The sequence below is a fragment of the Dreissena polymorpha genome, chromosome 5, assembly GCF_020536995.1.
Source record: "Dreissena polymorpha isolate Duluth1 chromosome 5, UMN_Dpol_1.0, whole genome shotgun sequence".
NCBI lineage: Eukaryota > Metazoa > Mollusca > Bivalvia > Myida > Dreissenidae > Dreissena > Dreissena polymorpha.
Genome location: NC_068359.1, coordinates 5,084,061 through 5,111,113, shown reverse-complemented (window position 1 = coordinate 5,111,113; position 27,053 = coordinate 5,084,061). Strand labels below are relative to the sequence as shown.

Below are 27,053 nucleotides of genomic sequence, written 5' to 3'. Positions count from 1 at the left end.
AATAATTGTATTATTTATTCCAAAAAATAATACTGTACAATGGATGACAGCAAAAAAAAAGTTTCGCATCAGCAATTGAATAAAAACAAAACTCGCAAAGTCCGCTTTTTAATTCCAAAAAATACGTCCACATACTAAAATATGACAAAATGAATCAAACAGCATCAATACATCGATAAAACGAAACCAAAATGTAGATTTTTAAATTTTTAAATTTCAAATGCAAAACAAATAAAAATAAATAACATGGCAACGTGGAAATGGTGTTTAAAAAATGATGTGGTCGTGTTTAGAAAGCTTCTTGGGCAAATCAAACCTAACGATTGACTGAACGACATTTTAATGTTCGATATTCTATCGTGAAACAATAAGATATGTACAAACAAACGTTATGTCATTTAAGCAATATATACGTGTATGGAATAGTTTCATGCAAAATGACATGCACGTCAAAGAATAAGTTGCCAACTGAATTTTACCAAGTCAATTTAATGAAATTGCCTTTTAGTGTTCCTAATGGAGCTTTCTGAAAATACGTGCCTGAAAACAACGGCTACAAATTATGAATCTACGAAGATGATATTGGAAATAAACAGTCCTACAAACAAACAATAAAACAAATGACCATGACCTGATTTACTAATGTTTGGATGTATTAAGATGCAAATACAGAACTTAAAATGAAATATCCGTCATACACAAACGTAAAACGACGTAGATTGTGATAGCGACGTAAACAATAAAGAAAAAAATGCAATGTAGAGAACAACGTAAAATTAATACATGTTTATAGTTTATAAACATAATGATGTATTGCATTGTAGACAGAACTATGCCAATGCATGTGAAACATGACCCTTTAAATGCATGTGAAACTTTACTTTTTTTAAATTTTACTTTGAACATGCGAACGTCCATGGAAATTTGAGATCATATCATGGTTTGTGTAGTTTCATCCGTTCCGTTACAATATGGCTTAACCCATTGATGCCTAGCGTCTAGAAAAAAGGCCCTGGCAAGCAGTGTAGACCCAGATGAGACGCCGCATGATGCGGCTCATCAGGATCTGCGCTGTTTGCTTAAAGGAATTTCTGTAAGAAATATTCTAAATATAGAAATAAATATACTAGACATTCCTAATTTTTGAAATTAATTGATCCAATTTAGAAGGATGGGACAGTCCACTAGGCATAAATGGGTTAATAGTGATAAACATTTTAGCATACGCACCGGTACTTACTTTCTAAACAATCAAACATTGATGGAAACGAAAAGTTATGTGAATAACAGATAATTGAGTTCAAATTTTAAGGAGCTTTCTGAATTCGGACCCTGCGCTTACACACGTATAAAATGAAATCAATCCAAATAAAATTACAATTTTAAATTAATAAACATATATAGCAACAACATTCTGTTTACAAAAGAAAGGGAACTTGTTAAGGTTTATTTAAATGTAATATTGCCCACGTATAATTATATATCAGGTGGTTAAATAAAACAGATATATGCATTTTAACATCGCATCTAAGGAAAAATAATAAAAAAAAGGTTTACACATATTCATAAGTTTTGTTATAACATAAATTGCTATGGCCTTAACAAAACTTAAAAACTAAAAATGTTTACAAAATGACATGGATGGGCTGACAAACGACAAAAATGAACGCAGAAAAATGTAATAATGCACATACATGTATATAACAAATTAATTACATATTAGTATACATCAACATAGAGTTTACGATCATGCTGCTATACTTAACTGCATGTATATCTGCTATAAACTTTGCAATATTTTTACACAGCTACAAATCTAACGGTTTTATTAATACAATGATATACCAGGCATGCATTTTTTGTTGTAAAGCTATCTTAACAGATGTTTGAATTTTGATATAACAAACACACAATTATTTTTATAGGGGAAAATAAATTATTCTTGAACATATTTTAAAACATTAATTGGCAATTGTACATTTATTATTTATTTTCTTTTTACTTAACATTGCTCTGGCAGACATATATAGCCTTATTTTGTAATAACAATTACAACGCATATTGGGTATAGGTGATACAACTATAAACATGATCCTGAATATTTTAAGAAATACAAACCCGCGAACGACGCAACAAATCAATGTTCTACACACACTGAAAGAAATGTGTAACATGCAATAATTGAATGTATTTCTGAACAATTGGATAGCCAAAATAATAAAAAGAGTAATACCAGCGCACTCGAAAAAGAAAGACACATCTTACAAAGTCTTTTACAGTGTCAACGCGTGTTGTATTTAACCGACGAATTACAACCGAGTAAACTCATCCAAACGTGAAGCCAAAAACCCAGAACTTCTGTGCGCCTCGTTGTATTTCCCAGTGTATATGGTTACCAAACCGTTGCTTCCATGGTCGCTACTGTTTCTATTATAGTCACTTCCGCTTTCCCAGCGTCCACTATAACGAAGATCAAGCTCCGAGCGACTGCGCACAACGTTGTCATCTCTTGAACTACTTTCACTTAGACGGTGCCCGTTTCTCGGATAAAAGCCACTATTTCTTAGTCCGTGATCCATCCGATCGTTTTGGTCACTGTTTCGGTTATAAAGTCGTGAACTCTGTGTAGACATGCTCGAGTTGCGACCCTTGTCGCCATTGTACTGTTTGAAGTCATCGTAATAATCGGGGATATCTTTGGAGGTCTTGGATTGAAGATTTGTATTTTTGGTGTTTTTGGTATCGAGGTTTTTATCGTTGTTCAGCGTATGCTTTGGCTTTCCCAGACTGTTAAACATGTTAGGCTTCACCGCATCGGCGTAACTTCCGTTCATCTTACCGCTATCAACCTTCGACGAGGTATCGGACGTGTATGCCGACAATGGCCCCTTCCGACGCTTGAATTTACCAGTTTTTACCAGCAAGACCCAAGACATACGCACTTCCGGATTAAAGCAACAGCGGAACACGAAAATCAAGAACCCTTGAAGAGAGTTCAGGATGGTGAACAAATAATTTATAACCAGCTTCGCCTCGTTGATTGCCAGGGGACCAAACACCCAGGTCACTCCGAGCAACGTCATCACGGTGAACGCGCCCCGGATCTGCGCGGGGTTCAGCGAGTCGCTACTTGCGTTCACCTGACCTTTGAACTTTGGACGCAATATAACACGTGACACCATGATGAAGATGGCGAAGTTGATGAGCAGCACCAGGCACGCGGGACTAAGGAGCGCTACGAAGAACGCTACCTGGTTGCCTTGCGACAGGAAGCACCTGCAAGTGCGGAGAAAACAAAGACTATAACGTGGCAATTATTTCAAGATGACACCATTCAATTACAACAGAAATTTCTTGGAATCGTTGACCATATTAAAGATTTTTTAACATTTACGTAAATTGTCGAAATTTCGGTGCCACTTCCCAAATCGTGAAATATAAGCACGGCCAAGTATTTAGAGACCATAGACCACTCACAGCGATGTGGATGTCTTGTAGTTGTCTATGTCAACTGCGGCCGTGATTATCACTATCAGCGCAGGCGCACCTGAATAATAGAGGTTACAGATGGCTATAATTTGCTCTAGCTTTAACTAATTTATGAGTGTTTGTGTTGATACGTTTTTAATGCAAAGTTTAACGATGGAGAAAACACAAAGTCGTGTATAATATATAGAGAGTATAATTTTGTTGCTGATGTTTTAACATTTATGTTTCCAATTCTAAACGTTTATTTTATGCCAAAACACAATCCAAATATTTTATAATAAGTTTTGCAACTCTCCAATCCATTTACGTCTATTATGCGTAATTGCCGCTTTTTCCGACGCTTTTGTAAACTGTATTCAAAATATAACAAAAAGAGAGCAAAAACACCTTACCCCATGCAAAGAAGCATCTCTTCAACATGAAGAATCCCGAGTATTTCGCAAATACGGTTATGAGCGCCTGATACATGTTGATCGCTTCGACAAGCATCCAGGCGATCGTGCTCAAGAGGAAATAGTGAAGCAATATGGCGACAGCTTTGCAGACGACATCGCCGGATAGGGACAGTGACGACTCGGAGCCGACCACAAAGACGACGTTCATTATCAGCATCGACGTACTAAGGTTCATCAAGATTTTCCCTGACTTTTCTCTGTTTAGGCACCTGAAATAAAGTTTCGTTCACTGGGAACGTTTAATTCGCGAAAGAATTCTATAAAATGTATAACCGATTACGCAATGCAACGTTGGTGTTTCTCGACAGCTGCCGGTTGCATGCTTTTTATGACAATTTAATTATAAGTGATGAAAGAAAGGTTTGTGAGGTTGTTTGACTAAATGACTAAACAAGCGTTGAAGGAATGTAAAATAAAGTTGACATAAAAAAATCTGAAATTTGACAATATTTTTCTAAGAAAAACAACGACGTGCCACATGAATATTACTAAATCCATGTCGATTTCAAACGCCTGTTGTTTTGTCCACACATATAATAAGACATGTGTATATTTAAACGAACTTCGAAATCAGCTCTGTAACTGTCGTACCCGAACCTCTCACTAAATTACTAACGGTAAAAACTCTCAACGACGACGAATTATAGTTACCAACGTCTTAGAACACTAACGTCATAGAACACAATATTACGAGTACATTTTTAATATAAGCACACAGGTCACTGCGAATTTTTCTCGTCTTTTCGCTGAATAATAATAAAGGTCTATTACCGAAAGACGTTGAACGATCATATTTGTTTTTTTCAAAATAATATAAAACCTTTTTTTGTAGAAAAAATACAAATGTTATTGTAAGTCACAACAAAGGCCGATGCGGAAAAATGACACATGCTTTTTTAATAACTACAAATGCAATGGCAAAGTATTGACACACGTTATTTGTCAAAATGTTGACAACACAGCTTTGCAAAATAAAGTCAGACGTCGCTTGCACTGAACACTCGTACACATCTCTGGCAGGTTAATGGCAAATATCTATTGTGTAGAATAATCGCAAATGCGAGAACATGCAAACATACTATATATATGTTTATGGGATGCATGCTTTGTATCAGAACACAAAAACGTTTATCACGTCGAGTCGTTTTAAGATCACAAACTGAATGTAGTTATTTGATTTCGATCATGCCAGACACAAAACATCGACAGTAACATAGCAGCAGCAGCAACAACAACACACGTCTTACCGAGAGGAAGGTGACTTCGGTCTGACAATTGTCAAATACAAACAATAACTCTAACTTAAACGTTTCTAAAAGTATTGACGGCGATTGTGTAGAAATAATTTTAGTTTCACACATATAAACATTTTTTATAAATTTTTCTAAAAGGACGATATATGATCCAAATGTAATACACCTGTGTTATATGAGATTTCTTGCAGAAATATTATATTCAACAATAATCGTTTTAAGTATTGTGTATCGTTGAATTCGATTCGCATACCCTGATAGTGAATCTTAAACATAACATCTCTATTATAACTTTTAGCATAAATATTTAAATGATGCACAAGAAGTTTGAATTTATATTAATAAGATTCTTCCTTTAACCGAAAAGTTCAATAACAGCGCGAAATGTCGTCCCTGATCAGCCTGTGCTGCACAGGCTTTTCTGGGACGATACTTAACGCACCTGCATTAAGTCCAGTTTTCCCAGAATCTTACCGGAAGAGGGAATATGAAATCAGTGTCAAGGTGAGGCCCAGGATGGAGATTCCGCAGCCTATGTACGAAATGTAGGTTAGGATCCGCTCGTGGTCGTTCAGTGACACGTCCGGGGATGGGTCCTGAAACGGGAATCGTTATGCACAAGGGGATACACATTTGATTCTTGCTTTAACATTGGCATCAGACAGTAACAAATCAAACAGCGAGTAGATAAAACAGTTTTAAATGGTGACCAACGTTCAAATATTTATGGAAGTAGCAAAAACTAAATTCAATATATCTTATTGCATTAATTTATAAGTATAACATATTTCGATCGACCCCGACGTTATCACGGTATTTTTACAAAGGAAGCATACATATTTTTATTTAATATATTCAATATTTGTAAAAAAATAATAGAATAACTTTTTCAAAATTTTAGATGTGTTTAAACTTTGAACATTATCCATGTTTATTTGTTTTCATGAAGGCATCAGAACACGCACCATTTCGCTTTCGCGAAACATAATACGGTCTGAACGGTTTGGACTTAGCATGATGTTCAATTGTTTGTAAACATGACAAGCAACGTCTTCATGGGTGATAACTCATCATTTCTGACTTTCTTTTTTCGGCGAAAATACAACTGTTCCACTTAGCTGTCTTATCCAGGTTTTGCAATATGACCTTTGTAATTGTCCAGTGAAATATTGAAAAAAAATCCCACAAAACGACTCGAAAGAAGAGTGATTTGTCGAATTTGTGAAAAATACAAAACCAGCACGAAATAGAACACTCATTTACGTTTATTATTAGTTTCATTGACTATCTTCTTTCTGTAGAATAACGCAAACAAAATTACAATATTGATTGGGCTTCTTTAAAGATTCTAAGGACGCAACACTGCGCTTTTAAACGATTTAAGCTGACAAATCAGCGTGACACTTTTTTGTCACACGGTTAACATCAGAACTGGTATACGAAAGGCCATAATCTCGTATTTAAGAATTGCTACTGCGCGAATTTATATTTTATGCACTTTCATTTATATATCATATAAGTCATGTTTTTGCATTTGCTGATATAATTAAAAAAAGGAATTTATATAGTTCTCGCAATTGATATTTAAACATGTTGAAGTATTGAGTTTTACATAAGCCGCCTTTCCAGCAGTGCAATCTATACTTCTCTTAAAATGCATTACATTTCATATTGGACAGCATCAAAGTAAGTGCACGATAGTCTACGCCTGAGTGAAAAAAGCCATACTAAGGCTATCGCCTTTCTAAGGCGAAACTAGACTTATCTTGCGATCAGAAATATTCGGCGTATGCATTAGTTATCATTCACACATGGCGAAAAAATAATTGATTTTTAAACTGTTTAATCAATAGCATGAACGATTACATTTTGATTGATTTAATAAAACTAATTACATCAAACTGACCGATACATTGAGCAGATCGATACAGATCGAATATCTTACTGTGTACGTCAAACCACAAAATTAGGTCGGTTTGAAGAATGCGCGTATAAATATAAAAAATATATATGAATGGGCCTCGTTTAGCACATAACCATTCATTTTACACATAGTAGTTTTGTGTTTTATTTTATTTAAAAATAAATTATCAAAAGTCGCAAATATTGAGACATAAATCACAATATAAAACACCCTATAATACATGGAGGTGTGATACAATAAGAACTGATCAGAAACAATATCCGAGATCTTTGATCTCATTGATGAAACTGATAATCATTAAACGACATAAACCGTTTACATATTTTTGTAAAGATATTGCTTGTTTGACTTACTTTATTGTGATAAACACAAAACACAGGCATCAGCCAATCCCTCAACAAATCATTTTAAGAACAACACCAAGAGCGTTGCCACAGTAATACTAGGTCACTGCGACAAAATGCCAAACCCACGACTTTACTTACCAGAAGGATGGCGAAGCTGGTGAGATGGTGGGACAGGCAGTGTGTCTGATTGCCTTGCTGACTGAAGGTCACCATGCCCTCTGTCGACCAGGCGCGCTCTGGGTTAAATGGACGCATAATATGTACAACAAGACTATTGTCAAGCAGTATGGTCCCCTACCGGTGAAACTCCACCATTGTCAGATTTTTTATATATATTTGTTGCCATAGCAACCAGAATGAATGACGTAGGAACAAAATGAATGACGTGCATAATCTCCATATCGCCATCTATCCATGTTTCAAGTTTCATGAAACAAATGAAGAACTTTTATAGTTATCGCAGGATCCAGAAAAGTGTGACAGACTATCTGACTGACTGACGGACAAACAGAGCGCAAACCATAAGTCCCCTCCGGTTTCACCGGTAGGGGACAATTTAAGAGCATACAATTAATGACCGTTCGGATATTAAATTACTCGTGTTTAACAAATCATGTTAAAAAGCGAAGTGACTTAGGCACAAGAAAGAATAAATAAACGCATAGCATCTAGAGTCCATGTACTTTTTGTCTTGGAACGTTTAAAGTTGAAATATGTTTTTTTTTAAATTTATTGAGATAAGACTTTTGTTTGTATAGGTACACACATATGCAAAAGCGTAGTTCTGTTAAGTATTTGCCGGTTTAGTGAACATTTTATTGTAATTGTTCACTATTACCCGTCTTTATTATAACTGCATACTAAAATTAAAGTGCATAAAATTATGTACTACACTTCATGAATCACAGTCAAATCGCTGCAAGACTTATGTACATGTAAATAACATCCATCCAAGACATGCAATAAGATGTAAACTCTAACCACCCAGTCTAACATGCATTGTATTAAAGGCATCAATCATTTACGATATATAAAATTCAAGATGCGTATTGATACGTACTCCTTTCATCCCAGTACACGCACGTATGGTTTTCGCCATCCTGAAAGAAAGAAAATTCAGGTTTGACTTTATTTCCGTAATCCTTACCGTAAAAAAATGGTATTTCTTTGAATGTGCGAGCGTTTAGTCACTTAATAATGCAAATATGTTTAAGGGGTATCTATGGAAAATCGATTGAAGACCGAAGGGGGAAATATAACCGTTTTAGGAGTGGACCAGTGTTTAATAGTTAAAATGAAATGCTCCGAAACACGAACGGGAACAAGGTTCACAATTACAGCTACATTAATAAAAATAAATACTGAGTATTGTATACAGGATATTAAATATTATTTTTTACATCAAAAATTGATTTTAATTTGTGAACTATATTCCCACTTTAAAGACTTTAGTATACAGTAAAGTAAATGCCTAACCACAATGTGCAAAAGCCCTTCTAATGTGCACTGTACTTAACTTGTTAGATACCATAATATGTTTTAAAATAGTTTAAAACCTGCAGTTTATAGTTTAGGGCATGTTTACACATGGGCCAAACAAGTGTGGTCACTATTTTAACGACGATTAACAATCAACATTTAGTCTTGTAAAACAATTGTTTTCAATAGAATATTGTTTTAGATTTTAACGTGCCCCTTTAATGCTCCAAAGTCTGTATTTTATAATTGACACGAAGAGTGTGTGTCACGTGAAACAATAACGTTTTATTGAATCAACAGCTGTGCTGAGAACTTGTTTGGTTCATTTTATTGCTGGATTAGCGAAAACTATATTTTGAGATCTTTCAGACCGGGAAAAGTATACATTTAAAATCCTGAGCATCGCTCTGGGAAATGAGGTTAAATGCATGTGCGCTGAGTGTCACCCCCAGATTAGCCTGCGCAGTCCGCAGAGGCTTATCAGGGACAGGAAAGTTCGCTTTCATTGAATATTTCTTTTAACCCTTTGCATGCTGGGAAATTTGCCGTCTGCTAAAATATCGTCTGCTGAATTTCTAAAATTAGCATTTCCTTTGATTTTTTTCAAAGAATACTATAAGAATAGCAAACAGTTTGGATCCAGATGAGACGTAACGTTCTGTGGCGTCTCATCTGGATCCAAACTGTGTGCAAAGGCCTTCAAAATTCGGTTCCAGCACTGAAAGGGTTAAAGAAAGCCTCTTTTTAAAAGAAATCCAGTTAAGTCTGCACTGGCTAATCAGGAACGACACTTAACGCACCTGCATTGAACCCCATTTTCCCAAAGCGAGGCTCAGGCTATTTAATGTATATTATTTTTTCCTGAGCAATGATCATATACATTTGAAATCCCATGATTGCATTCAAATACGTTCAATCAGCCTCACGCAGCCGCAAAAATACGTTTCGTACTACTTTACACTGTCTGGCATTCGAACCTATTATAGTCGCTTAAACTTAAAATGTATAATGTAAAATTGCTTAACCCAACGTCATCTATTACATATGAAAACCAAAATACGAATAATATCGGCATATTGTACAAATCGATTGAAATTGGACAGTTATACAAACAACTATCTTATAAACAGTGTTTCTGTTTACAAATTCTAAATAAGATAATCATGTATATGGTATAAGGCGAGCGAGTTCAACTGGTCTTTACCTACCAATAAACCATCTGACAAGGACCATTACATTTGAATTCACAATCATTATTCGAAACAAATAAGAAAGTTCTTGCGTTTGTTAATTCGTTTCACCTGTATATTTTAAATATTTATTCACCTGTATATTTTGAATCTTTATTTCGACGGGCGTGCTCAGGTTTGTGATTTTCCGCCCATTGATGACGGCTGAAACCACCCTCTGACGTAACACAACGTCCTGCGGCGGTACTTCCGCTAGGGGAATGAAAAAAGAGGACGACCGGAAGGTCATAAGTTGAATTCTGGAATTTCCGGTTGATGACGTCAGAGCCTCAGATGGTAGAATCAAACTTATTCCACTCTGAAATAATAGGCATGTAATAATAGTTATTTGCCGGTAACCAGTGGTCTCAAATCACCCATAATTATCGTTAAGCACTAATATTTATTAGAATTGTAAAGCTAAATGTTGTGATTGAGCTATGTATTCTAAATACAAAACTGCATATAAGAAAGTGATATATGTACAGTATTAAACAATATAAGCACTGAACCTGACGAGAGTTTTAATTGGCTTACTGAAGTCAGTCGATCAGATTCGGTAAGTTTCGGAGAATATGTGAATCCCAGGTCGGGTCTCGTGTGGTTCACAACTTGAAGGTTGATGTTTTCAGTCTCTATCGTAACAGACGAGTCGGTTGCAACTTTCGAGACGTACTCATCTAGAAGCCACAGCAACCTTAAATTTTCATTTAAAAATGTCACTTGAAATGTTGTGCTTGACTCTTTTGCTAAAAATAGAGAGCAAACAAAAAGTCCATGATGGCTTAGAGTGCTCACCCGAGTACAAGCATTCACTGCGACACGCTCTGACAGCTTGATGACATTGTCAATAAAACTGTGCCAAATTACGCATATATCTCACTGTTTTTGCTCTCAAAGAACAAGCGTAATAACGATCATGGGTTGACCAATATTAATGTACACCCTATACCATGTTATACTGTTAATAATTAAACAACAATAAAGCCCTAAAATTCCAATGTTTGTTGATGATTATTAACATATTAATTTTAGTTCCATGTAAGTGACCCCGTGCTTACAGTTAACCTTTGTTGAAAGAACAAAATGTCGAGCAAATTACTACATTCCCCCTTATAATTTAACCAATTTTAATTTCCAACACTTCGTTAGAAACCAGTGGCGGACCGACGGACTAACGTACAGGTATAAGGACAAACAGGAGAGATTTGACAAACCTATATTCCGATCCGGTGACATCGACACTTCTGATCGGAAAAAAATTGAATTACTTGTCGTTCACTAAAATATAATCTGGTCCAGCCTTATATGCGTTATCTTAATCTTTTTTGTGGACCGCACGACCTTTGATTAAAACCTTGATTCACTGAGATTGCTTAAACTGAGAACACGTGGGTTACCTCTCGCTCGAGTGGTTGCGCGAGTTACTCTCTATGATCACCGATTCGTTGGCAGTCAGTAGGTTACCCACCACCATAGTCATCTCGACCGCGATCTGAAACGAACAAGGTCATGTCACATTTTGCAACATTTAAGCGACGTGATTTGTACTAAATACAAACCCTCGTCTACGGAACTTCACGTCACTAGTATCTTACACTTAAATCCCCAGTAACCCAAATATGCTCATGTGATGATGTCAAATGAGAACAAATCTATGTGCACTCGAACACGATTCCCTACACTTTTGTCCGGTAGTTTCAATTATAAACCCTAATTACAAGTACTGAAAAACATAGGTTTACCACCAACGTTGACACAGCAAATAAATATTTTAGTTAAAACAAACAACCTTGTAGAAGGGTTTATCAGATTCGAGAAAACTACTTTGGTTTCATTATTAATACAAGAACTTCTAAAAATGATTGATTGCACAAGTGTCGTCTAGGCATTTGGAGAAATACATTCACTTGGTTCCCACTTCCCACGTGTTCCTCATTCACAATCATTAATTTGTAAGAACTGTTTTCTCCAAACACTTGGGTGGGGTTTAAAAAATAAGTTGTGGGATTATTGCAAAAACAAAAGCTACTTCTGAAGACCATTTGACAAACGACGGAATTTCACAGTCATGAGAAAATCGTTAAAAAATGTACATGTATTATGATTTCTACAGACATTTCATCGCTTTCAGTTAGCATGCATGTTATTTTGTTTCCCTAATATGGTTTTTAATGTCAACCTTCGCAAGTTACATTATTCTAGGACAGTGAACTCCGTAACATGTCTTGATTGCTAGAGTAGTTGATCTTCTCACATTAATTTTACCTTTTTGCAAACATTAAATTAACTATACACTTAAGGCTGATCCGAACTTTACAATTAAACGCAATTTTAATTGACGATTCCCTTGAGGATGTTTCTTGGAACGAGCTAGACGCTAAGGTAAATGACCATTTTGTTTCTAACCTTTTTGTGTGATGTTTCAGATAAAAAGGCTGGTCTAATTTAGCTTCAATACAATCTCAAGTTCCGATTGATTGACATGAGCTTTATAAAAACGTGCCCCTACCCACCTCGTGGTTCTCGACAGAGAAGTAGAAGAACTCTTCCAGTAGCGTCGTGATGTTGGCGATCTCGTCACTGTGCAGACCGGAAGCGTCCCTCGTCAGCGCTGCTAGGCTACGCAGGTTCGCACTCACCGCATCCGGGTTGAACTGGCAGAAAAGGTACTTCGTTCTTAATTGATCACATTTTTTAAGTTGAGTGTCTGTGTTTTTTTTAATGAAAATTCTTATTATCTAAAACGATATCCCTGGAAACATTGTGGTTGTCCATTGTTGCCAGATTTCTCTGTATTGTGTTGTATTGTATGTGCGAAAAAAAGCCACACGACTGTTTTGTTTTGTTCGGTGGATATTCTGATAAGCCTCCTTGTATATCCGGACCAATCATATTTGTTATTATGCTGATGATGCCTTAAATGAGTTTCAAAGTGCTGGTATACATATTAAGTTTTGGTCTATATTGAAAAATATATGATTGTCTTTCTCCATTTACTTAACGAAGCTTAAAATTCTCAATTCCTAATGAAGCTTTACGTTTGCTATCAAATTATTCTAAAGAAATACAAGTACAATCTTTCCACACTACCTCGATACACACGTCGGTGATAGGTGTCTCCCAGACGGGAGTTCCGTCTGTCCGCACGGTGCAGTTCCGCACGGCATAACCAAAGCTACGGATGTTCTTGGCTCCCAGACGGCATTTGACTTGTGCTACCTGCCCTACCGCCGTCTCCGGCCACACGTAACGTCCGGTTTTATCGTAGTAGTTCGGGTCCACCGAACAGTTAACTGAATGTACATAACGACCAGGTTATTATATTAGAAAAAGACGTTATCAAGTTTTGGGTTCAATGGCAAGACATTGATAATTTCTTTTGTAAGATCAAGTTGTCGATTAAAATAAAATCTTTGAGGCGTACATTCTTATTTCATTACGTGTATAAATATATTTTTAAAATATGGTTTTCGAAATTTGCACCCTTTATTTAATATAGAATAAACGTTTTATTTAAAAAGGCCAACACACGCTTTTTGAGTGGTACCTGTAAGTAATCGTCCATCATAAACTACGAATGCATTCACTAAAACGAAGTATCAATTGTAAAGATTGAATCACATATGTAAGGAACTGTACCAGCATCGGAATCAGATCGCGAGTTTGTCGCAAAGCAGATGATCTGTCATTACAAGCAACGAGTAACAGTTATGCCCGTGCTTGAACCTTTCTTAATAGGCCTCAAACTATAAACACTGTATTAGGCCAACGTAATCAAGTCAAGTTACGCCAAACGGAAGTCATTTCTGAAGAAAAAAGATAGATTACTTTTTTGCATGCGCGATCATATGCCTAGACCAAACTTCTATCTCACCCGGGTCGCAGTTAATCCTTTGGGTTTTGTCCAGGCAAGTACACACGTGTCCTTGACCATCGGGCACGCACTTGCCACTCCCACATGGGTTGAGTGCGCACGGGGACAGAATCTCGCACTGGCGACCTGCAAGCAGCAATAAATTACAGCTTTTTTCATGGTTGATTTACATAAAAGAAAAATTTCTTTTTCGTCCAGTCAGTCAAAACTTTGATGCCACATTGTATTTAGTTATTTTAAATGTTGCATTGGTATCTTTTTTGTTTTTGTTTCGCAATTTAAAACCGAACGCTAACAAGGATAACGTTACGTTAATAACATGCTTCACGCAATCACATCTTCTATTTCAAACTAGTCGTCTTAATGTTTGAAAAAAAAACGAACACAATTGACGCCTGTATTATTTACATATAATTATTATGATAATGAAATAACGAAACAAATCACAAAATTACGAAACGTATCGAAGCAAATCATTATTTAAGCTTCAGGCGTTTTTTTGCTTCGTTATCAAAATAATGTAACGGATTCGTTTGTATTTCCGATGTGACATAATATTGTATACTGGTACATGTATTTACGATTATGTTCCTGACAATGGAATAAATATCCATTCCTGTGATTGTCCATAGTGCTTTTTTCTTTCGAACGAAACTGCTTACTTATGTACTACTACTGCACAATGTCAAATGACATACTGGAACATTTTCCCAATTATAATGGCAGAAACGGAAACAGACAAAACAGACAAAGCTTGCTTAAATACCAAATACCCGCCAACAGCTAATTTAAACCGGACCCATGAACAGCGTCATTTTGTAAAGGCCCAGTCTCACTATGATGCCGGTGGAGACCCGGTGCGTGATCCAGGCTCTACCGGGATGAACCGGGGCTCTACCGAGATGAACCGGGTCTCCACCGGGGACGACCGGGATTAACCGGGGACAACCGGGGACGACCGGGGCTCCACCGGGAACGTATTAAAATGTTTAATACCTCCGGGATGAACCGAGAGTCACCGAGAAGGACCGGCAACGACCGGCGCGGCTCCGGGAACAACCGGGACGGCAACGGGAACAACCGGGACGGCACCGTAGCTCCACCGAGGCCCATTCAGACCCCGGCAGAGCTACGGCAACGCCCTGGTTGTCGCCGGTGCAGCCCCGATGAATATTGGCAGAGTCCCGGTATAGCTACGGTACATCGGTAAACCGGCGCTCAGCCGGGACGCCACCGGCATTCACCGGTGCTCCGCCTGGGCATTACCGGCGACGACCGGGGTTAAACCGGGGCATTGCCGTAGCTCTTCTGGGTCTGATGCCGGTATAGCTCCGGTGAGTGCCGGTGGAGTTACGGTATACCTGGGCTCTGCCGGGACGCTGCCGGCTTTTATCGGGGCTCCACCTGGGCATTACCGTGGCTCTGCCGGGGCTTCACCTGGATAAACCGTAGCTAGTCCGGGGTTGACCGGGACTCTGCTGGGTTGTTGACCGGCTTTGACCGGTGCGGCACCGAAAAATAGTGTAACCGTGTTAAAAAATGTCTACGCATCATCCCGGTTCTCGCCGGTCGACCGGCGTTAGCAAACCGGGATGGACCGGGGCTCTACCGGCAAAAGTGAGACTTGGGCTTAAGGCAGACAGCGGAAACAAGTTTAATTGATAATACATATTACAACAAATGCTTTTATCTGGCATAACCAGTACCGAATGTTTGCGCTACACAATAACCGGAATAGCAAACTAGCACAATGACGATTTTGACATGAAACAAACAAAGTTTAACACATACGTTTCAAAACAGCTACAATTTGTACGATCAATTGTATGATCTAGATTGTGAAAAATAAAACCTTCTGAAATAGACAGTAAAGCAGCACACGGGCGACGATGATAATTTAATATATGTTGAAAACATTCAGTGTGCATACGTAAGAAAATACTCGTATTAAAATGGAACAAACCATAAGGTGCATACATTCAAATGAGAGCACGGCCAAATACTTCACAAAATGAAGCAGTAACTCGAGCCTAAGGCCCGATTGGTCATTTTCGGCTCGGGTAATAATTTAAAGTATCCCGGGTATTGTAAAGTATACTACAATGTACCGCGGGTACGGAACATATACTAAAACGTACCCGAGTTTCATTTCCGCCCAAAATCCGATGTCGTAAAACGCGCTACCGAATAACGTAAAACATTCTTGTTTTTTTAATCTCAACGCAGATTTGTATTTTTTTCAAGTATTATGTTATGACAAGTAGTATCATTTTCTTTTATATTTTGAAAATAGTGTATACGTTTAGGTTCATTATGAAAAATAAATTACCTAAATCAAAAACTAAACTAAAAATAACAAGGGTAAAATTATTGTAACTCGTGGCTCAGACACGTGGTTGGTTATAACGGCAGGGGTTTGATCTGCTCTGCTGGTTCCAGTCAAATATAACCGCTTTCAGTCAAATCTCTTAGCGGAGGTTGATTATTTTTGTCAGTCGATGACTTTCAGATCGTGCATTGGTGTTTGAGAAATGCCTTCCATATTAGAGTATTTCGTTACAGAATACTCTGTGAACGAAACCTGCGTCAACATGCTTTTTTGAGTAGGAGTTTCAATAATATAGATGCCATTTCACAGAATATTGATATAAATATGAACATAATTACTTTGAAAAAAAGAGATCCGACAACGACAAAGTTAGCGTAAGTATTCTCAGGTACGTTTTAGTATATTTTTCGTTCTTTTAAGTAGTACCCGATCCGACAATGACCAATCGAGCGTTACTAAGTACTTTCATATCTTATACTGTATATTAATAATTTACGTTGAGTGTATAGCATATAATAGTATTAAACTGTTAAAGGCAGCGTTAACAATGACATACGCTTGAACACAGACAGACAGATATTAACGCGTTGACAAACACAAAACGCAAGCCAGTTTCTCTTGTGACAATTTTCTAAGCAGACTGTTTACGCACGGCTGGTGTCGCTATCAGAAGCTCTGTGTAGCAATAACCTTTGACCCGAAATACCTACCATTGGAACCATTACCGCAGACGCAATTGGGTAGATTTTTTACCGTGACATTTGTCAACGATTCAGAGTTATTATCTATTTTTAAATTTATATCAACCATCCCTTGCAGCTTATGACTTTCATTACAGTTCACTCCAAGATGGCAAAAATCATCCAGCATACAGAAGTTTAAGAATTCACAATTTTCGCCGTAAAATAGTTTCGGGCACTCGCACTGTGGACGCCATGCATCGCCATTTATCACATAACAGGAAGCGTTGTTCCAACAAGTTTGGTTCGCGCACAATTTGTTTTGACAATGAGTTCCTCCAAAACCAATCCCGCACTGGCAACGGAAACCTGTGCTATTAGGTAGGCATGTCCCATTGTTATCACAAGGCGACGAAAAACATGGATTAAAGTCATCGGAGGCCTCATCACAAGGCGACGAAAAACATGGATTGAAGTCATCGGAGGCCTCATCACAAGGCGACGAAAAACACGGATTGAAGTCATCGGAGGCCTCAATATCTTGCATGCCAATAATTTCACAGTGTGTGCCTACATGTTTCAAAACAATGCATGATTTGTCATACTAATTTTTTACGCTAAAAAGGTAAAACAATTATATGTACGCTTCCTTAATCATAGGTTTTCAATGTAATTAAGGCCGTTGTTGCTTATGTTTTTACTGGTGCTGCTGGTGCTTCTGGTGCTGCTGGTGCTGTTGTTTTACTTATCTCCATTCTATACGTTTCGGGATTAAATTATTCTATTATTTTATTGCTGTGGGAATGCAATACGCCAATAATTTACAGGAGAGGTGGACAATTCAGATTTTCGAACGAAATGCTTAAGTCTGCACAATTATATTACATGTCTTTTTGGTACCCATACTTAAATATAAAATTTGAGTTTACATCATATAAAGAGATGCCACTATTGAGTTAGCAAATAATGTTACACAGTTTGGTTAAAATAATTCAGTCGTTTATTAGTACACGCAATACAAATATGAGTGCTACCACGCGGTTTATATCAAATCATCCAAAATCTACTATATTTATTTTAAAAAAATACAAGTGACACGCTTTTTGTTAACTTTAACATTTGAGACGACATTTAAAAATTGTTTTCTAAATCCTCGCAACTATGTCCAAAACGTTATCTTACCTACGTAGTCCGCCGGACACTGACACGTAAAGGTCCCGTTCCCGCTGGGCGTACACGTTCCCCCGTTCTTACAATGGTCGGTTGCGCAGTGGTCTACGCCCGTGCAGTTCATTCCGCCGAACCCCCGCGAGCAGTTGCACGTGTAGGAGTTATTCGCCGCCACGAGACACTCGCCGCCATTTTTGCACGGCTGGAGGATGCTGCAACTGGTGAAGTGTGTGCAGTCGCCATACATGCCTGAAACACGTGGCAAAAATATCGATTATCGTTTTGTGAAAATAGTTTTAAAATTGTGTACATAATTATGGCATTTTGTAAGAATTACCATCCAATAAGCATGCTTGCCGAGATTGGTATAAAAAGCACCGAATAGTTACAGATAAGTTTCAGATGTTTGATCAAACAAAATGTTGGCACATACGACGGCCGAAGGACATGGATTGACCACGCTCGCTTACCATTGAGGACTACTATACCAGTCCTACTCTCCAGTTGAGCACTTTGTACTAATGAGCGGAAATTTAGCAAGTAAACATAACTTTTAATACAAGTTTGTGGTCAATGTAACGTTCGTTTTTGAGCATAACTCGCTTACTTAGATTGTCAGATAAAGAAAACAAAATACCTTTTTTCGCGATCCGCACCTTACGCTGCAAACTTTCCGGGCTCTCCTCGAGAGCGTTGAATATCCGAACAGTAAACGTGTAGTTTTTACCCAGCTGTTCGCCGGGAACCACGGTGCAAGTCTCGTCCTGGACACCGTCAACCTGTACATGTCACACTTCATAAGAACGTGCATTCATTCATGCTGTTGTTAATCGGTCAATATATATTGATTTGGAGTTTCCATTTTTCTGAGCAAAAAATTAGTCAGATTTCATGAAAATGTTTATTCATTTAATCTAGTAACCGATGTTTATCGGTCAATACACAATGATTTGGAGTAAATAATATTTTGACCAAAAATAGTAAGACGTCATAAACATGTTCATTTATACAATGTGGTCAGTGGGTTTATCTTCATAGGAGTTCTAGGGGATAGTATCTTTGATACTTCATAGGAATGTCATTTTATATTGTTAATCGGTCGATAAACAACCTTTCGGAGTTCCCAATTGTATTGACTAAACCAAGGATAGGAGTTTAGGCCGATGCACAACGATAATGCGAATACATTTTCGTTTTAAACATATGCGTAGTTTATCAAACATAGGACCCAAACAGGGATGGGGGAAGACACAAATTTCGTTTTAAACATATCCGTAGTTTCATTTGTCAAGCAAAAGCCCTTAACAGAGATAGGGTAAGAAAAGAATACGACTTCCAGATTTTTCTGTATTTATGAAATTGAAATTGTTTAGTTTAAGATAAATGTTTTTGTTGCGTGTACACTTTAACATGTTTGAGAGTTAAAAAAGGGTGTGTGTTTGCTCATGTGCTCCTAAATCATGTGCCAAGGACTGACGTCTTACATAATGGCCCTTAAATAAATTGGTTACCTATCGTATGGTGTAGGCTTTTTTGAAAAAAAAACAACAACAAACAAAACAATTTCATTGGTCAAATAACACTAGATAAAGATGTTAAATCATTTTAATATTAATAAACTTCCGAACCAAATAGTCAGATCACTGACCTTCACTTCGGTTTGTGTGGCGTTCTCGTTATCCATTTGCAAGGTCAGCTCGTACTTCATGACGTAACTTCCGTTCGTGGGGTCCTTCCAGCAGACGCGCGCATCGTGCTCGTCCACTGCCACGCAGAACGTGTCCGGCGCTATCGAGAAGAACAACGTCAATGTTATATTCCACATTGTTACTGTTTTCGTCACACTCCTCCCCTTTTTGCAGCCAATACAACCGGATTATTTTCTTCAGTGAGCGACTCACCGGTTTATACTAGCCAAGATCACGGCAAATCACCTTGCAAGAAATTAACTTATTTAAGTAACAATCGCAGTCGTATGTATGTTGAGTTTACTATTTTCACCCAACACATTAACGCATCAAGTGCTTCACCTCCTTTAGATCTGTATCCAAATATCCTTATTGGTGCGTGTCCTTAATATGAGTTAGCATAAGCGATGAACAAAACAAACACCTATGCACAAGGTCATCAATGAAAGTAGCACAATATAATTCAACATTCAGCCCATGTAATCGTCAACCATAACAGTAATAAAAACAATCCACAAAAGAATAGGTTATAACAACACAACGCCTGATAATTTAGTCCTAAATATCACGTTCGGCGCAAAGTAAGTGCCTTTAACGACAGTATGATAACATTTTTATCATTTCAAAATGTATTTTACACAATTTTAGTATTAATATCAATAAGATCGACAATAATATTTCAGTATAAATAGTGATATTCTTAAAGTAACCGGTGAAGTTCAAATGATCAATACGCATGCCTCGAACTCGAAACCCTCAAAGTTCAATTCAGAATCCGCGCCTTTCGCACTACTTGCATACCGCGGTGATTGGGTGACGACGCACATTTGAAGGTACATGTCATGTCATTTATTAACGCGTTGTCGTTTTTGCTAGTTTATTCGGACGCCCTTAGGAATGACGAAGTCTCGTAACTTAACAGGTAAACAACGCAGCCTCTCCTATGCGAGTTTTATGCACTTTGATAAATAAAATCTATAATTATGTGTTGTCAATTATAACAGTATACGAAACCGATTTTTTGCACGCATTGGTTAGCCCTGTTTTTTTTAACTTGTATTAATTTTTTTGATGTACAAACAACTTCACATTTTTTAAACATAAAGCAATTTATCAATAGTTAAAATACTTAGAAATCAAATTGTGAGCTGACAAAATCACAAACATCTATATAGAAAATTTTACGAAAGTACGGACCGTTTTACAATTATTAGTAAATATAATAAAAAGTTTATGTACATTATCGTATAACCAGAAAATCACTCAACTTGTTTATCAATAAATTATTTAAATCTCCAGATCAAGTAAATCCCTCTACGTTACGCAAATGTCCATTTCAAATGCTACCTTGCAAATTTTAAGCTTATGTTCGTACTTCCGTCAGAGGGGAAACACTTATAAAGAACCTTTTTAAATTTAAGTCGCTTTGCACCCAAAACTTCACAGTAAATTGCACAATACCACGCTCAGCTTAGCAACGCACCTTTTCCGGTGTTAATTATGACTTTTATTAGAATTTCAATGAACTGTTGAAAAGAAGCGACCAAACAATTTCAATCCTCTCAAGATTTCAACCCTTCAATCTTTGATGACAAAAAGGCAAAGCATAATGTGTGACGCAACATCTTTAGCGAAGGTCTCGTGGCGATCAAGGTTCGTATATCACTTTCAAATAGGACAATATTTGTTGTTGTTGTTTGCGTCTACGCTAATTAACCTATTTTTCCAGATCGACCATTCGAAGCATTATAGGCGCACTTTAATGTTTTGAACTTTCTACGAATATGGGAAAACTCATACACAAGAAGGAATTTTCTTCAAAATATTCAAAATAACTTTCGTCAATTAAATTCAAAATCCGTATTGCAATTTTACCCATAAAATTGTGTATATTATCTATAAAACATGTATTCCCATTAGTTTTCATATGGTAATGTTTTACTCAAGCATACACAATCAGTTTTAATTCCATAAAATTATCCCTAAACGTGCATTCTTGTCGGTATGTTTGCGCCGCATTAGTTACATTCCATTCGTATGCATTTACAGCATCGCCAACATTATATATCTTTTGCAACAGATTATTTCAGCCAACGGGTATGTAAACATCGCTTTAGAAAGAAATTGTAATCTCCATTCATGTTGTCGCGCAATCGACTCAAATAAAACTTGACATTACATACAATTATTTGATCATTGCCGACATCTGTCACCCGGCGATATCGAACGATTGTCAACGAGATTCATGGAAAATGCACGCATTTTCAAGAGTTAATTCTATTGCTATGACATAAAATATTATGCCGTAATGTTCCCACTGGCGCACTTAGAGACACATTTTCTGCGAAAATAGAAGGCATAATTAAAATCCTACTAAAATTGCAACGAATGTTTGTGTAAAAAATTAATTAAAGGTGCACACGAAAACCTTAAGAAACGCAGATTAGCTTTATAAATAATAATACTTTGTACATATATTTAGAAAGTAACACTATTTAAACGTCAGTTAACTCGTAAATGCATACGTTTTCCATAAAGGAAAAAATACGTACACGAAGTGCAATAATAAAAAATAACACAGACTTAAATCATAACATTAAACCACATAATGATGAAATGCACCACTGATAGTTATCCTCGTCTTGTTAAAAATCTTATTAAGCATCCGCATTTAGGCATTTATATATAGCGCTAGAGTAAATAACTACCGGTAACTGTACGAGCGCAAAAACATAAACAATTAAGCGCATATTAGCATTGAAAAATAAACTCGCATTTACCTAAAGCGACCACAGTATGTCGTCTATGACTAAACGTTTGACTGTCAGCCATTTTGCGTAAGGCTAGACCATAAATTTTCACCATTTGACCCAAGGAACAAATTTGAAGACATTAGTGTTTGTGTACGTTTTCTTTGGTATACATATGTACGCACGCGTGTAACATGCAGTTCATAACGCCTATTGCCCGGTGAACGAGGAATGAACATATTATTTAAGCCATGTCTGAATTGAGTGAATGTCCATTTCTTTCATGTCAAAGGACAGCTTAAAGTAGTATCTTGTCCAGTTTAATGACTGTCCGTGTGCGTGTTCGCAGGGCTGAATATGTCCGGACTTCAGTTTTTCAACGCTTACATTTCCTTTTAGATTGATTGGCCGTTGTTTCACGGACCATGCGCGTCAATGAAAAATGATGTTAACTAAAACTGACATTACTTTATGACGTCTTTGAACTTAAATTTAGTCGCCAATTAAACATAGTAATCGGAATACCTAAACGAGGTCAACAATTCTGGTTCAAAAAGTAGCGTTTGTACTTCCGTATGTTTAATTGAAGTTCAATGAATGGTGACATTACAATGTTGATTTGAGTTGCATGTAACCGATTCTGAATCTTATAAAATACAATCAAGCGTCAGACGAAAGCTTGATTGCTTTGCGAACACTCAGGGCTTTTAATAACCGATTCATTGTATATCCCTGATCTGCCCATAATTATCGAAGACAACAACATTGCACATGATTGCACATCGAAAGAATACGCGCTTAATTCTATTGACAGTACCTAGACCAATATTCCATACTTATTAGTATGATTTATTTACATTTCAATATTTCATTGACATCTAAAAAACGGCAAAATATAATTTATAAGTAATTCAGTGCAACGTTGTAATACAGTCCCTTAATTCTTAAAAAATCCAGACGCATACTCACACCGTTCAATCGATTAACGCAACGTCTGTGGTTCATCCATCGGCTGAGGTACTGTATACATGTCGGTTAAAAGCGGAGTGTAAGTATTTCCCTAGTCTTTATATTTTACCTATTAAATTAAGCAGGTTTGCGTGTGTTCTTTGTGAGCCTTAGTAATAAGGACTTTGTGAACGTAATCCCCACCTTCCGAGTTGCTTACTTTTATAGAAATCCGTTAGAATGTGGTCAAAAATCAAACAAAATTCGCCATTCTCTCTCTGTCAAACTCTAATTACACAGGATTTGGACCAAAGATAAATATGAACAACATTTTATTAAAATCTTTAATCATTTGTCTTCGGTTATTCTAAATAACAGCGTCCCACATGAACACACAACATTTTTATCAAGGTTTAAATTCGAGAGTGGTTTGAAAAACGGCTCAAGACAACGGCCGTGGCTACTTATTAGATGGTCATGCCATCGGCTGCGAAAATAAAATTATGCTCAAGCCATCGGCTGAGGCAATGAAAATTGAAGAGATGTGGACGTTACTCATTGACCATATTCGATAGAACTATCAGATATTTTGATCACAAAAACAGTTTTCAGATTTTCGTTCGTATTTTGAAATAAAATGGGATGGGTGAGTGGATTTCTTTTTAAATAATTCATACGTTGACATTATTGAAACAAGTCATTTACACGCAATATGTCTCCACATCATGGTGAGTACACTTGACTCTCGCTATGCCAAAGACAAAATATCGAAGTAATGTAAACTTCGAACATATAAGTTCATTCCCTTCTCAAATTTGAGATACAAGGTTTTTCTTAATTGAAAGCATGAATGCATTTACAAACTCTAAGACAGCTACATGCAGATCGAAAGTAATGTTGAAATCTCCTACTGGAGAGCTTTCAGCATCGTTTTTCACCTGTATCTAGTTATAACTAGTCAGAAATGAACTTCTTATAAATCGGGTTACACGAATATCTTTAATCTCGAAATAATTTGTATGGTTAATGAAATTCGACACTTCAAGATTTCACTGTACTTCTAAGGAGATTGTCAAATGTGTTTGGCATGCGTTGTACTATATGATTTCTTTCTATCCTTTTGTTAAAATAGCAATAATAATGGCAAAACTACGGTGGCATAGTGATGACATTCACTTCTCTTTTTTTAAATTGCTCTCCTCTGTTTTCTATCTCGTGGCCACGAGTTAGCTTTGTCGTGGCCACGAGATAGGAAAAAGAAGAGTGCAAAGCTAAATAAAAGCGGAGTGCAATTAAAAAAAGAGCGGCGCAGTAAATAAAGGCAGAGCGCATTAAACAAAAGAGGAGAGAATTTTCGCTATCTCGAGATCCCGAGTTAGTCAGCCAATCAAATTTTGCGTAACATGTGTAAATATTCTGTACGCATAAATATAGCTGGTCAAAGCTCTGATATGACATAACATACTACTATTAGTACTACTATTACTACTGCTGCTTAAAATACAATTCAAGTCAACTCAAATATTCTGTTTCATTAAACGTGATACAATATTATAGCAAACACATACAATTAAGGAATGATGGATACGAAAATTATCACACAACAAAATAAACTGCTTATGCAGATGTCAAGGAATTTAACATGTCTTGGATCTTTTCTATTAATATAGAACCAATTGAGAAATTTACTAGTTTAGCAAGGGCAATGCTCTTGCGCGCCACACGCCCGCTGCACATTGTGAACTTATTTGGAAAGTAATTTGTAAAATAACATGATAAATGACCAATATATGCACTCGACACACCGCTTGTGTGGTAAGTATTTTATGTGGTAAATATTTTATTGAGTAAGTCTCATTGTGGACGATGCTTTTGTACAAAACTTCACAGATGACCTCTAATTTTGACCTTCATTTTCGAGCTCAAAACACTGGTCTTTCAAACGGCACACCGTCTCCTCATGGAGCGCACTGTGGTGAGTAATTTTAAAAATGAACGATGAATGACAAGTTACAATCTGGACTAACATTGTAATTCCAAAACCGGGCCTATGGCATCTAAAAGCGACTCTTATCTCTTCGGTAGGGACATAAAGATTGCACCCGATACGTTTAAAACGTGTGTTGGTAAAAAAACAAGTTGCACGATGAATGATAAAGAAACAGTCCGGCTAAGCTGGGATTTATTCACAGGCCTAACTGCCTTTGTATCATCTATAACCGTGAACGACAACACAGACTGATGTTCTTATTAATTACATAACTCGGTTTAATCAGTATCTATGCTTTATTGCTGATGCATGAAATTATAAAACTTTAAATTCAAAAGAAAATCATTAGACACTTACGTTTTAAGTCAGAGATGCGAACAACCACGCGCACTGAGCTCAGCTTCTGCGGGGACCCGCCGTCAATAGCCGTTACGTTAAACGTTATGTTCGTCCTGTCCGCCGGAAGTACGTCAATGAGCTCGAGCATCCCCGTCTCCACCCCGATGTCGATGTATCGACCGGCCTTTGAGTCAAGAATGTGATAATTTACCAGGTTATTGTACGATTTCTCGTCGGCGTCGGATGCGTGTACGGTTCCTATCTCCGCCAGATTCTCCACGGCGCCATTACGTAACGCGATAAACGTGTACTCCGGTCGATCAAACGTCGGCGTGAACGCATTCTTTTCAGTAACGTTTATAACTATCGTTTGGTCTAAAATACTGTCATGCATTATGTAAACTACAAATTTGAACACATAACCGACGGGCTTGTCAATCTTCAGCTTGACGTTTAACGCGAATTCCTTCGGTTGACGCGGCTGCTGCACGAGCTCGAAATAACTAGCATCGTTAGTCTCCGACAGTCCGACAGTGGCGTCATCAGTGACGTTATCATAGGCCGTCACCCTCAGTACGGGCTCCCCTGGCTCGGCCCCGTGATAGATTGCCCCTGGATTGGGTGTCACCTCCAGTACCGCCTTACCTGGAATACCGAGGAACGAACACTGCAGATAAAAGTTTAAGCTCTGGTTAACCTTGTTTGGGTAGATTCAAACAATTTGCTTTTAAGGCTAAGTGTTATGAACTTGCTTATCTCTTATCAGTTTATGTCATAATTTGTGGTAGCTGACTGAAAATGAAAGTGCTCTCTTAGCTGCTATGAATAGTCATCACAATATGACAACATCGTGGTGCCGATACACTTAGGCGGCGGGGGAGGGGTCAAAGCAATAATTTTAACAAGGCGCTTACTTGTATATTCACTCTTTGTGTGTATTAGTAAGTATTGTACAATTTATAATAATGAGCATATGGGTCAAGTCAAATGCTGTCGTTTACTTGATCACCACCTCATTGGACAATGAAATGAACTACATACCATCCGTTAGGGACAGCAAGCTCACCCAGGCCACGATGAATGCCACAGTTGTCTTGAGCATATTT

At 37.3% G+C, this 27,053-nt stretch overlaps 1 protein-coding gene across 2 annotated transcripts; it reads right to left on the bottom strand.

Annotated features, from left to right (window-relative positions):
• Positions 1-27,053, bottom strand: LOC127832255 (adhesion G protein-coupled receptor B1-like). 2 transcript variants are annotated; one of them, XM_052357584.1, is made up of 18 exons: positions 26,989-27,053; positions 25,966-26,592; positions 19,881-20,020; positions 18,870-19,011; positions 18,245-18,481; positions 17,093-17,632; positions 14,054-14,179; positions 13,270-13,472; positions 12,693-12,833; positions 11,577-11,671; positions 10,714-10,873; positions 10,274-10,495; positions 8,529-8,568; positions 7,607-7,704; positions 5,672-5,793; positions 3,882-4,153; positions 3,478-3,547; positions 1-3,276 (listed from the first exon to the last, which is right to left on the bottom strand). In XM_052357584.1, exons 1-18 carry the CDS (start codon positions 27,047-27,049, stop codon positions 2,310-2,312), a joined length of 4,263 nt encoding a protein of 1,420 aa, XP_052213544.1. In that variant the 5' UTR covers positions 27,050-27,053; the 3' UTR covers positions 1-2,309. The 2 variants fall into 2 exon arrangements, with proteins under 2 accessions (XP_052213544.1, XP_052213545.1); XM_052357585.1 differs by lacking the exon at positions 17,093-17,632.

Excerpts from the sequence above, each read along its gene's own strand:
- LOC127832255 (XM_052357584.1), bottom strand. The coding sequence starts at position 27,049 with ATGCTCAAGACAACTGTGGCATTCATCGTGGCCTGGGTGAGCTTGCTG. Across the intron at positions 18,482-18,869 it reads GGTGCGGATCGCGAAAAAAG|GCATGTATGGCGACTGCACA; the intron begins GTATTTTGTTTT and ends CACGTGTTTCAG. Across the intron at positions 12,834-13,269 it reads TCACCGACGTGTGTATCGAG|TTCAACCCGGATGCGGTGAG; the intron begins GTAGTGTGGAAA and ends CTTTTCTGCCAG.